At 41.8% G+C, this 13,818-nt stretch overlaps 1 protein-coding gene across 4 annotated transcripts in view; it reads left to right on the forward strand.

Annotated features, from left to right (window-relative positions):
• ATRN (attractin) overlaps nt 1-13,818 on the forward strand; it is a 176,590-nt gene that overhangs the window by 153,160 nt on the left and 9,612 nt on the right. For 3 of the 4 annotated variants that reach the window (XM_003316779.6, XM_016937358.3, XM_009436735.5), the window contains 2 exons: nt 6,638-6,716; nt 11,144-11,251. In XM_003316779.6, the coding sequence (XP_003316827.2) occupies nt 6,638-6,716; nt 11,144-11,251 (187 nt within the window). Of the gene's footprint in view, nt 1-1,254; nt 1,649-6,637; nt 6,717-11,143; nt 11,252-13,818 lie in introns of those variants that run through there. The other variant, XM_009436736.4, reaches the window with a different exon arrangement.

Below are 13,818 nucleotides of genomic sequence, written 5' to 3' on the forward strand. Positions count from 1 at the left end.
TCCCGCAGGCGTTTTTTTCCTCCAGAAGGGTATTTGATGAACAACTTTATGTGAATGAATTTGAAAATGAAACAGATGGAATGGGACCATTAAAAGAAAAATATGCAACTTGCCAAAACTGACACAGAAGAAGTAAGGAGCCTGAATAGTTCTATATCCATTTTTAAAACAACACTAATTTAAGTTTTGTCATAGTGAAAACTCTAGGCCCCAGGTGGCTTCATTGGTAACATAACCTTTTTAGGCCGGGTGCAGTGGCTCACGCCTGTAATCCCAGCACTTTGGGAGGCCGAGGTGGGTGGATCACGAGGTCAGGAGATCGAGACCATCCTGGCTAACACGGTGAAACCCCATCTCTACTAAAAATACAAAAAATTAGCCAGGCGCGGTGGTGGGCGCCTGTAATCCCAGCTACTCGGGAGGCTGAGGCAGGAGAATGGCGTGAACCTGGGAGGCAGAGCTTGCTGTGAGCCGAGATCGCGCCACTGCACTCCAACCTGGGCAACAGTGTGAGACTCCATCTCAAAAAAAAAAAAGGAGAATACTGTGATCATCTTAATCAATGGAGGAGATAAAGCATTTGATAAAATTTAATACCCATTCATTTTTTTAAAAATTTCTTAGAAAACTAGAAAGAGAAACTTCTGGAACACTGATAATGGACCAACATAAAAAGTCAACAGCAAACCACTTTCTTAATGGTAGAATGTTAGAAGTTTGAGTTTGGGAACAAGACAGAGATCCACTTTCCACAGTTTCAATTACTCAGGGTCAACCGTGGTCCAAAAACATTAAGTGGAAAATTCCAGAAATAAACAATTTATAAGTCTTAAATTGTACTCCATTCTGAGTAGTGTGATGAAATGTCATGCCATCCTGCTTCGTCCCACCTGGGATAGGAATCATCCCTTGGTCCAGTGTATCCACGCCCCTATGCTACCCACCCACTAGTGTCTTGGTTATCAGATCTAAAAATCATAATATATGTAGGGTTCAGTACTATCCATGGTTTCAGGCATCCACTGGGAGGCTGGGAATGTAATCCCACAGATTAAGCAGGACACTATATTGCCAAATCCAAAGGATACTTTTTGGTTCTCCTCTTCTTGACTTCTCAGTGGTATCAACCAACTGACTGCTTCATGAGCGAGACTCTTCCAGCCGTCTCTGACCCATGCTGCCCTACTGCTGCTTCTTAGCCTGCCTACTATGCAGTCTTTTCTATTCAGCCTCTCACTGTTGATTTTTTCCCAGACCTTGACCCTGGCCGTCTTCTCACTCTGTGTTCTCTGACTGGACTCTGCCTTCCCCATCTGCAGCACGACATGCCCAGAAGTGACCAATTCCATCCTTCCTCACCGGTGTTCCCCACCTCACTAACTGGCAACATGGCTCTGCTGGTTCCAAGCCACTTCTCTTGCTTTCACTCAGCAGGCACTCCCTTACCAGGCCCCAGAGCTGCGGCCGTCAGTGCACTCTCCGCCTCCACTCCCCACCCACCCTAGCATCACAGCCTCGCCTGGGCCTTTTCACTTGACTTTGGCCCCTCCAGAATCCACAGAAAGTCCAGAGAAGACCTTTAAAGATCGTGTGTCTAGCCCCTTACCTTCCTGTTGTATCTAAAATAAAATTCAGCGTCCTGGGTGAACTGGCGTCCGCTTTTCCATATTCAGCTTGCACTCTTCTCTTCCACATTTCTGCTACCAGGACCATCTCCTGTGTCTTCAAAAGCACAAGCTCTTTCCCTACACTGAGCATTTGTACATGCTTATCCCATTTTCTGGAACACTCTTCTCACTACCCTTCATTCTGTATACTTTCATACCTTGCTTGATTTTTCCAGACAACAACAAATTCTCCAATTCTCTGACACCAACTCAGTGTCTCACAGTTCAGTTCCATTCAGACACTACCCATAGTTGGAGCAAATCCTGCAGGTTAGGGGCTCAGTCCCACAAGACTGCTCCCACTTCAGACACTAAGCACAAATGGGTCCCCAGGCTACCTCACTGCTACTGGGCCAACTACAAATTCAGGGCTTCTGGTGACTGCTCACTCCAAGATTTGACAATTTGTTAGAACAGCTCACAGAACTCAGGAGAGCACTATACGTAGAATTACAGTTTTATTATACAGGGTACAACTCAGGAACCGCCAAATGGAAGACATGAATAGGACAAGGCATGGGGGTGGGTGAGCACAGCTCTTTCATGCCGTCTCTGGACAAGCCTCCTCCCTGCACGTGGATATATTCACTATCCTGGAAGCTCCCCCAAGCCTCATCATTCTGAGTTTTTTTATTGAGGTTTCATTACATAGGCATGATGGATGAAATCACTTTCTATTGGTGACTGAACTCATCTCCAGCCCCTTTCCCCTTCTTGGAGGTTGGGGGATGGAGCTGAAAGTTCTAACCCTCTAACCACCTAGTTGGGTTTTCTGGTGACCAGCCCCCGCATCTGAGGCTCTTTAGGCCCCTCTCCCCGTGAGTCATTCATTAGCACACAAAAGACACTCCTGTCCCTCTGAAAATTCCAAGGGGTAAGCTAAATTGTCTCCCCTTGTTCCTCACTCCTGTAGAACTGTATTATTTTTCATCGTGGTATTCATCACAATTTGAAGAATATATTCATATGTTTACTTGCTTAATATCTGGGTCGGTAGACCAAGCTTCAGGGGAGCAGTGCACTGTCTCTCGTTCACTCCTATACACACACAGCTTCAGTATCTAGTACATAATCTAGTAAGATATTTGTGGGAAGTAAACTTAGACTCTTCAGGGTAAGTGCAGAGTGAGGAGGAACCATAGGCACCAACCTCTCAGGGAAAAAAGCTTGTGTCAGTGGCTTGCTTTTAAGGGATGTAGGGGCTGTATTGTAGCTCCAGTGGACATCCTTAAATTCTTGGAGCATGTGTATGGAATAAGATGGCCCTGCTGCCAAGTACGTACAGCCTGGTGAGGACCCGCCACTTCTACTGGACATTCAGTCCCTGGGCGACCGAATGACACTATCAGAATAAGTCGAGGAAGTACTTTTCAGGCCCATGGCCTCTTGTGTAGTAAACAAGGACAGATGGCATTTTCATCGCTTCTCCCTTGTGGGGGTTGAACTTCTGGAAAAGAATCCGGAACTTTGGTTTTTCTAGACGATGTTTACTAACTAGCGATGATAAACTTTTAGCTAAGAATAGAGTTACTTTCATGGCATGGGGAAGAAAATATTTTCCCAGGACAAGTTAACCATGTCTAAAAGAATTTATTTAGCTTTTTTTTTTTTTTTTTTTTTTGAGATAGGGTCTCTGTTGCCCAGGCTGGAACACAGTGGTGCAATCATAGCCCACTGCAGCCTCAAACTCCTGAGCTGGTCTCAAGCAGTCCTCCTCACCTCAGTCTCCCAAGTAGAGCTGGGACTGCAGGCATGCACCATCATGCCCAGCTAATATTTTCTTTTTTGTAGAGTTGGGTTCTCACTATATTGCCCAGGCTGGTCTTAAACTTCTGGCCTCAAGCAGTCCTCCCATCTCAGCCTCCCAAGGTGCTGGGATTACCAGCGTGAGCCACTGCTCCCAGCCTGGTCCAAAAGAATTTAAAATGGAGCCTATAAGGAAAAGGGGAAAGGTATCCAGATAATCCTAAGCACTCTGAAGAATGGCTCATATAATATATGGAAAAAAGAACAAAAGTTGGGGGGAAATTCGATGATTCAAATGAGAAAATCAATGTAAGGTGAGTTCGAAAAAGTATTTCCAGACTCAGGGCACAGAAAAGTAAACTCTAGGTCCTGACACAGTCTGTTGAGACCTGTGTCCTAATGAGATGCTTTTCCAGCCTCAGGAAGGAGCCTCCGTAAAGAGGGAAATAAGAGACTCTCCTCTGCTTGCTTTTCTGTAGCTTCTTGTAGCTGGAGCAGCAAGTAGAAGGAACTGGGTAACTGGTGTTGTCAACAGATCTTCATTGAATACAGAAGGGCCCTCTCACCTTCCCTGAGGCATAGAGGGAAGCAGGCACAGACTGTATTAGGGTGGACCCAAGAGAGGTTTCTGAGTGACACCAGGGTCCTCGCCTCTCAGCAGCAGCGGCAGGCTCTTGACCAACTTAGAAGCTGTTCCCGTTGGCTTCATGCTCTTCCTTGTAGATTTGCTGCCTCCTTATGTTTATCTATTAGAATAAAAATAACAAAAATCAGGATTATGCATGGAAGCCAAGAAAGACTGAGAAGGTTATTCTCAGACCTCTTTACTGGTTCTTCGTGTTCTCCTCAACTTCTTATTGTTCGGGTGGCCCCAGGACATTCTCATCTATCTGTATTCACTCTCTTGGTGAATGTGGCCAGGTTTATTGCTTGAAATACCATATATATCCTGATGCCTTCCAAATGCCATGCCCAGCCCAGACCTGGCAGCCAGCCTCCAGGTTAGAATATCTGCCCAGGACATCTCCCCTGGGCTGTCCGGTAGATATCTCAGGGTTCTGCATGTCTAAAATGGATCTCCTGATATGTCCAGATTCCAAAGTGCTTTTCACACCCCTGCTTCCACCGCTCTGGTTTGAGCCACCATCATCTCACCTAGACTGCTGGTCTCCCTGATAATGCCATTGCACCTCTAATGGTTTTCTCAGCAAACGTTAAATCACAACACTCTGTTTAAAAACCTGCACTGGCTCTTTCTCTCCCAATGCCCTCGTAATGCTTGCAGTGCCCCACATGATCTGCCCTTCACCCTCACCCTTCTCTCTGCCTTTATCTCTGGCCTTACACACCCCACTCCAAACATGCTGGCCTCCTGAGGCTCCCCAAGCCATCCCAGGCACGGCCTTGCCTCGGGCTTTGCACTGACTGCCCCTTTTTCCAGATGCACTTTTGCAGGCGTCCATGAGCCACCTCCCATACCTTCTCCAAGTCTTTGTTCAGATGTCACCTTCTGAGAAAGAAAGGCCCACACACTGTGACCATCCTGCTGTGGAGTGCCACTGGTACTCCTGAACCCCTTGCTCTTAGCATCTTTTTATTTCTGTAGCACTTACCTACCTTTTGGCATGCTCTGTAATTTGCTTATTTACTTACTGTTTGTCTCCACCTGCTGGAATGTAAATTCCATGGGACAGTAATCTTTGCTCTGTTTATCAGTGTTTTCCATGAGCCTAGAACAGGACCTGACCCAATTAAAGTATTGATTAAAAAGACAATGTAGGCCAGTCACGTGAGGCCTGTAATCTTTGCCAAGGCAGGCAGATCACTTGAGGTTAGGAGTTTGAGACCAGACTGGCCAACGTGGTGAAACCTCGTCTCCACTAAAAATACAAAAATTAGCTGGGTGTGATGGCGCACACCTGTAGTCCAAGCTACTCAGGAGGCTAAAAGAGGAGAATAGAATCGCTTGAACCTGGGAGGCAGAGGTTGCAGTGAGCTGAGATCGTGCCACTGCACTCCAGCCTGGGTGACAGAGCGAGACTGTGTCTCAAAAAAAAAGACAATATAGACTGTCAGAGAGAAGAGTTGGCAGTGTCCTGATAGCAGAGAGGCCCAGAGATGAAGGCTTTCCACCAAGTGACGATCCTGGGAGGGTTGGAAGGCAATCCTATTGAATTGCCTTTTGTCAGGGCACCCATTGGAGGAGTCTGCACCCTTGTACCCCTTAGGGAGGCAGTGAGCCTTGAGATAAGGGCAGTTCAGTCATCCTAGCATCTTAGAGTCCCTCTCTCCAGCCAGCCCAGGAGGGCTGTGTTGGTGTCAGCAGTTGGGTGCACTGAGGTGCCATTCATGAGCTGACCCCATCCTACAAACGCAGAGCTCAGCCAGCAAGAGAGTACCTTGATGACATTGGCAGAGCCTTATGTCTACATGTAGCACTCTGGAAAAATACCCTGTAGCTAGCCCCTTTTACAAGTTAATGAGTAAAAATGCAGTTATAGCAGTTATCTATTTTTTTACTTGTTAAGCTTATTCTTCCTTTTAACCGCAAGTCAGCTGTTCTCTTTGCCATCACTGTAGCTTTTCAAATCATTCCACACCTGGTTTATACATGAGAGAGCATTGAAATCCTCTGCAACTATTAAGGCCACTGGGAGTTATTTTCTCTTAATATTTTTAAGAAAGTTGTTGGCTTGGGTTTGATCATTTCAAATGTGTTTTATTTTACTTAAAAATATGTATTTGTAAAAATATTGAATATACACTAATAATTACACACATTTCTTCTGTTTGCCTCTTCCTTATGAAAAGTTGATTGTTACTTTAATAATTAACTTTTTCACCTTCTTAGATTTTACCAGTAAATATTTGCTAACTTGAATAAACAGCATGACTAATATTTGTTATAATTATCTTGGAATTATTTTTCTTATTTGGGATAAGCCACTGTGGGCCATTCTGATGAAGGCCGAGTGGAAGGTCAGGGCTCTCTCTGAATACCACATGGGAACGATACAGTCTAGAGGCCTGGTTAGGAAGCCTGGCTTACCGAAGCTGTCTCACTCATTACCTCCTGAGCCGGCACATTGTTGTGACAGAGCATCAGAAGATAGCCCGGAGGTGGCATGTGGGAGCTGTTTTCACTGCCTGGCCTGAGGTGTGGGCAACGGTGGGAGCTGATTCTGGGGGCTGGGATAATAACTCAGTACTTTCCTTTCTCACAGTTGTTTCCTCTCTTTGCTCCTGGTGGCTGCTGTGGTTTGGAAGATCAAACAAAGTTGTTGGGCCTCCAGACGTAGAGAGGTAAGCTTCAGTGGGTAAAGATTAAAGAATCCCTGGAAGAGCTTTTTTTCCTTCTTTTTCTCTTAAGCAAGTGGGTTTTAGCTATTTAGTGATAATGGACAGACAGACATCTCCACGGAAGGAATAATGCAGCCCTTTCTGCAGTCCATGGTTCCGCAGCATATGGTCAGTAGACTTAGATGAGTGCTACATAAAGTGTAATTAGTTCTGCACCACAGTGTCTTACCTTCCGAAAAGGAAACTCTGGTATTGACTTAGAAATGCCAGTTTTATCCTTCAGACCAGAACCCAAGTCCTGACTGAGGCCAGAGATCCAAGGGCGTATTAGCACAGCCACCGCGTGATTGGGCACCGCCTTCACAAGAACTTTTCATGGGAGAGGGAAATCAGCCATTGAAGCATCTCAAAAATTGTTCATTATTCAAGGAAAGATAAATGTGTGTGTAGTTAAGTTTTTAACTTGAGTTTTATTTTTAAATAAGCCTTGATTTGTTTCCAGAGCTTCATTCCAAAAGTAATAAGCAAATATTTACAGTTGACAAATTTAAATAAATAAACTTGGTTGCAAATTACAACATATCAAATGCCCATCAATCAATGAGTGGATAAAGAAAATGTGGGGTGTGTACGTGCGTGTGTATGTATATATATATTTATATACATTTGCAGCAACCTGGATGGAATTGGAGACCGTTATTCTAAGTGAAATAATTCAGGAATGGAAAACCAAACTTCGTATATTCTCACTTACAAGTGGGAACTAAGCCCTGAGGATGCAAAGGCATAAGAATGATACAGTGGATTTTGGGGACTCGGGGGAAAGAGTGGGAGGGGGATGAGGGATAAAATACTATACATTGGGTACAGTGTACACTGCTCGGGTGATAGGTGCACCAGAATCTCAGAAATCACCACGAAAGAACTTATTCATGTAACCAAACACCACCTGTTCCCCCAAAAACCTATTGAAATAATAAATAAATAAATAAATAAATATTTTTAAAATAACCACCATTAAAATAATTACAACATAAAAACTTTGTTTATTGCAACTTTCACTTGCATCATTACTTTGCCTTTCATTTAGTCATGCCTGTTGCATTGTTGGCATTGTTGCTAATGGAAATGCTCACGTGTATATAAGATCTAGACAAAGAAGCTGTCTGGGGTTTTTTTGGATCTACTCATGCCTTTTTCTATATAAAAATGTATTTATAGATAAGATTTAGAAGAGAAAGGAAGTATGTAAAATCACAACTCACAAGCACTCAGCACTGTTGATAGGATATTCATGTCTGAATAGGGTTAAGACAGGCTCCAGGATATGGGCCTCTTGTTGTGGGCCACAGTACCACCTTTTCTGACCCACATAAAGATGATGTTTCCATAGAGGGAATGTTGCACACTCTTTATTATTATTTTTTAAATAAGGGGATAACATATTCAAAGGGTTTTTTAGATAACTGTATTACTGATATACTTTAAAATCCTAATGAATTACGTGATGTTCTGAAAAAATTATATTTTCAATTTAATTTAAATGTATATTTATTCACAATGGAGTAAGAAAGAAGTAAGAAGCCACAGTAAACCAGTTATCAAGAAAGGAGTTGAAAAGTTTTGAGTGCTACTCTCTCCAAGAAGGACATTAGACCCAGGGAGTTTCAAGGTTGAGATGAGCTTATGGAGATTATGATAGCCTGTTCCTCCCTGAGTGCTTATGAGAATTAATTGTTTCTAAAATCTGTAAAGCAGAGGAACAGATGGAAAGCTTGAAAGAGTCCGAATTGATTTTATACACAGAAATCTTGGTACCAAAACCTGACAAAGGTAGCACCAAAATACAAAGGGCAGCTGCATAGTGAATGTATGTGCAGCAGTCTAATTGCAGTGTAATGAAAGAGTCACTTAATACCAGAAAACCTATTAGAATATATCATGTCAAAAAAAGAATATATCATGTCAATGGGGAAAAAATAACACCTGAATTCTTCCTAGCGGCCCAGAAATCATTTTGTCATTTATTGAAACTCAATATCCATTCCTAATTTGAAAACAAAACTCACAGTAAAATCAAAAATACCTTTTTAACGCTATGAAGAATATCTGGATAACCAGCATCACTCATGATAAAACAAACAAACACCAGAGGCTGTATCCAGGCAAGTTAGTTTTAACAAGAGCTGACATCTGAGCATTTAAAAATTCCAGGCACTGAGTTCTAAGTGGTTTTACGTAGATTAACTAATCCTCATCTCAAACCTATGAAATAGGTATTGTCCCTCGTTATGTTTTATGGATGAGGGGACTGAGGCTCAGAAAGGTGAAGTGACTTACACCACATAGTTAACTAAGAGGCAGACGAGGCTTTAACTAGGGACTTCTGTCTTCACAGCCCAAGTTCGTTATCTTCGTGTAATCCTACAGTCACTCAGCTTTGTGCTAGATGTTCTAGACTGCGCACTAAGTGAAAGGGCACTAAGAAGTGTTGTTACTATTGGAAAGGAAACAAAATTATTATTTTCATATAAAGTTATTAAAACAGTGTAGTAGAGATTTGCCTGCATAGAAATGAAGGCTTAAGTATATCAAAAAATAAATGAATAACACAGAAGCTAAACAATCAACTGGAAATTGTTTGCAGTGTGCATGAGAGAAAGTAAGATGCACAGCCTATAGGAAAAAGATTAAAATATACATATGTGTTTAGTATGGAGTTGGTCATCTAATAAACTATGCTTTTACCCGTGTGATTTGGAATTTCTCTGTAACTGTGAAGCTGACCATTCAGAATATATTTCATCATTTCTAAAATGTCAGCCATTATTTATTCCCTCTCAGAATTGTAGAAGCAATGATTTGATGTTATTTTTAAAAACAATAGTAGTAGCGGCTGACGCTGTTTAGTCCTTGCTACACACCAGCCCCGGTTTTAAGTGCTTTTACACATGTTGCCTCCTGAACCCTGTCTTATTGTGACCCCAGCACTTAAGCACAGACCCCAAGGAGCATTGCTGCATATATTAGTCGAGTAAATGGACCTACAGCTTTAAAAAATGTAAGAATGTTGGTATTTTAAGAAAATACTTATAAAAATGCCCTTCTAGAACAGAGCCATATCTATCCAGGCCAAGATTCTGTCTTCTACAGTAGTTCCAAGGAGGCAGTTTGAAGTAAGGCCTACTTGTCTCCCAAGGCATAACCTCAAAGCTTCAGCATCATGCCCAGAAAGATCTCTAATATCCTTAATGATATGTGAACGGCCGTTCACCATGTGCTAGGCGCTGTGCTGTAGTATCTCATTTGATCCCAGTGACAACCTTATGGGCTAGGAACACATTTCAGAGGGAGGATACTGATGCCCAGAGACTTCAAACACCTTTCTTAAGGTCACACAGCTGTAGACTATTGGAGCAGGAGTTCACATCAAGCCTCCCTAAATCCCGAGCCCCTGTTTGTCCCTCTACTCTGCAAAATCTCACATTTGTTTGTTTTTAGCTTATACCACCTCTCTGAAGGAAGGATTCTTTCAGTTCCTATCTGCCGTATAATGAGGCATAGGTTTTTGTTGTTCTGTGAATCCTTGGTGCAAGTTTCAGTAGGAAGAAAGCAAGCCTGACTTTAGTAGTAGAAATACGAGGAGATAGAGCCACACCATTTTATGTATTTGACAAGTCGACATCATAGCATTAAATCCACAGTACTTTTATTTTTATCTTTATTTTCTTATTTTACTTTAAGTTCTGGGATACATGTGCAGAACATGTAGATTTGTTACATAGGTATACATGTGCCATGGTGGTTTGCCGCACCTATCAACCTGTTATCTAGGTTTTAAGCCCTGCATGCATTTGGTATTTGTCCTAATGTTCTCCCTCCCCTTGCTCCCCACCCCTGACAGGCCCCATTGTGTGATGTTCCCTTCCCTGTGTCCATGTGTTCTCATGGTTCAACTCCCACTTAAGAGTGAGGACATGGAGTATTTGGTTTTCTGTTCCTGCGTTAGTTTGCTGAGACTGATGGCTTCCAGCTTCATCCATGTCCCTGCAAAGGATATGAACTCATTTATCTTATGGCCGCATAGTATTCCATGGTGTATATGTGCCATGTTTTCTTTATCCAGTCTATCATTGATGGGCATTTGGGTTGGTTCTAAGTCTTTGCTACTGTAAATAGTGCTGCAATAAACATCGTACGTTAATATGTATCTCTGACAGGGGCTTTTTAAAAATATAAGGACAGTGGTGTTATCACAACCAACAAAATTTAGTAATCCCTAATGTTATCTAATATCAAGTCTAAAAAGTATCATTTTGGACTTGATTTGTTTGAATCAGGGAGGATGAGGTGTTTTTAACATGTAGCATTAACTAATAAAACCCCTTCAGTACTCATTCCATTAATGGCTTTGCCGTATTATTTATCAGCAACTTCTTCGAGAGATGCAACAGATGGCCAGCCGTCCCTTTGCCTCCGTAAATGTCGCCTTGGAAACAGATGAGGAGCCTCCTGATCTTATTGGGGGGAGTATAAAGGTGAGAATATGACTCAGAAGTCCCTATAACTTGACTTTTTAAAACTTAGGCTCCTAAGTCTGGGAAACCAGAGAGAGCAAAAGCCCTATTCCATTACCTCCTTTTTTCCCTCTCTTTCTTTTTAACAATAAGCTAAAACCTGAAGTTGCTGGGTACTCTTTTGCTTTTGTTTTTCAATCTTTGTTTCATGTCGCTGAGCAGTCTTGTGTTCAGGGGATTTTAAAATCTAAATGATTTGTCTGCTTTTCTTTTAAGTATTCTGTGGCATACAAAACTTTTATTTGAAAAGAGCTACATTGAACATCGAATCATTGTTTTTTTGTTTGTTTGTTTTTTTGAGACAGAGTCTTACTGTGTCACACAGGCTGGAGCGCAGTGGCATGATCTCGGCTCACTGCAATCCACCTCCCGGGTTCAAGCGATTCTCTTGCCCCAGCCTCCTGAGTTGCTGGGATTACAGATGTGCGCAACCACGCCCAGCTGATTTTTGTATTTTTAGTGGAGATGGGGTTTCACCATGTTGGCCAGGCTGGTCTCGAACTCCTGACTTCAAGCAATCCGCCCACCTCGGCCTCCCAAAGTGCTGGGATTACAGGTGTGAACCACCGCTCCCAGCCTATTTTTCTTTATATTTTGGGGAATTTTTTAAGCAGCAAAATGATAATACACTGTGTATTAATACTCTGTGGAAAATATTTATCACCCCCCTCCCCAAAATGATGAAGAAAATGGTAAGACTTTCTCCTTGGGCAAAATGATGGAATATTTAAGATACGCTGGAGAAATAGCTATGTATCTTGAATAAAACATACTTATTTAAAATGTTACTGAGCTCACAGGAAGTAGATAAAATCTCCAGGGAATACTCTCCTTCCCTACCCTAAAAAGAACAAACCATAAACCAAAACCAGAACCATGATTTGTCCTAAGTGGTTCCAGATGGTAAACACAACGCCCACCTGAATAGATGGAAATCCTCTCTATAGAAAAACATCTTCAATTCAGTGCTGTTGAAGGCCCACAGATCAAGATGAAGTAATTAAAGATCACTAGGGACAAGAGGCAAGCCACCATAAATAAGAGTAGCAGAAACAACAGATGATTGATGTGGACAGGACTCCAAATGTTAGAATTGAAATCTGAAGAATATAATATAACTGTGTATGAAATGTTTAAAGAAATAAAAGATGAAATCATAAAGATGAGAGTCAAGTATGGCCAAGCAGATCTGAAGAAGAACCAAATGGAACTTCTAGAAATGAAAAATATACTTGTTGAAATTTTTTTAATAAATAAACTCAATTTACATGTTAAACAGCATATCAGACATAAGAGAATTTACGAAGTGGAAGATGAATCTGAAAAAAATACACAGAATGCAGCTCAGAGAGACAAGGAGATAGAAAGTACAATAGATACTAAGAATATGGAGGATAGAATGAGAAGATCCAACTCATATATATTTCCAGAATCCCAGAACAAAGGAGAGGCAATATTCAGAGATGATAGCTTTCCAGAACTGATGGAAAACATGAATATACAGATTCCAGAAGCAAAACATATTGTAAGCATGATTAAAGAAAGAAAGGGAAGGCAGGAAGGAAAGAAAACAAGTTGGATTTCTCATAATGAAATTGTATAACTCCAAAGACAAAGAGAACATCTTAAAATCAGCCAGAGAAAAAGTATCACATACAACGTGGAGAAACTGAACGTTAGGCACTGTTGATGGAAGTATAAAGTGATGGTACTGTGGAAAACAGTACCACTATTCCCCCCGGAATTAAAAATAGAATTATATATGATCTGGCAATCTGGGTTTATACATAGAAGAACTGAAAGCAGAGTCTCAAAGACATATTTGAACATCAGTGTTCTTGGCAGCATTATTCACAGTAGCCAAAAAGTGGAAGCAGCCCAAGTGTCCATGGATGGATGAATGGATAAGCACAACGTGGTCTATGCATCCAATGGAATGTTATCCAGCCTTCCAAAGGAAGCAAATTCTGACCCATGCTACAATATGATGAACCTTGAAGACATACTAAGTGAAATACTCCAGTAACAAAAAAATAAACATTGTATGATTACACTTTTAAGAGATACACTTGTAGTAGTCAAGCTCATAAAGACAGGAAGTAGAACAGTGGTTCACAGGGGCTGGGAGAAGGGGAAAATGGGGAGTTAGTGTTTAATGGGTACGAAGTTTGAGTTTTACAAGATTAAAAGAGTTCTGGAGATGGATAGTAATGATGGTTGCACAACAATGTGAATATACTTAATACCACTGAACTGTACATTTTTAAATGGTCAAGATGGTAAATGTTATGTGTATTTTATCACAATTTTTGTTAAAAATGGGAAAAGAGTCTGGGTGTGGTGGCTAACACCTGTAATCCGAGCACTTTGGGAGGCCGAGGCGGGCGGATCACTTGAGGTCAGGAGTTCAAGACCAGCCTGGCCAACATGGTGAAACCCCATCTCTACTAAAAATACAGAAATTAGCCAGGCATGATGGCACACATCTGTAATCCCAGCTACTTGGGAGGCTGAGGCATGAGAATCAT

Source organism: Pan troglodytes, chromosome 21 (genome assembly GCF_028858775.2).
Source record: "Pan troglodytes isolate AG18354 chromosome 21, NHGRI_mPanTro3-v2.0_pri, whole genome shotgun sequence".
In the NCBI taxonomy this organism is placed as follows: Eukaryota; Metazoa; Chordata; class Mammalia; order Primates; family Hominidae; genus Pan; species Pan troglodytes.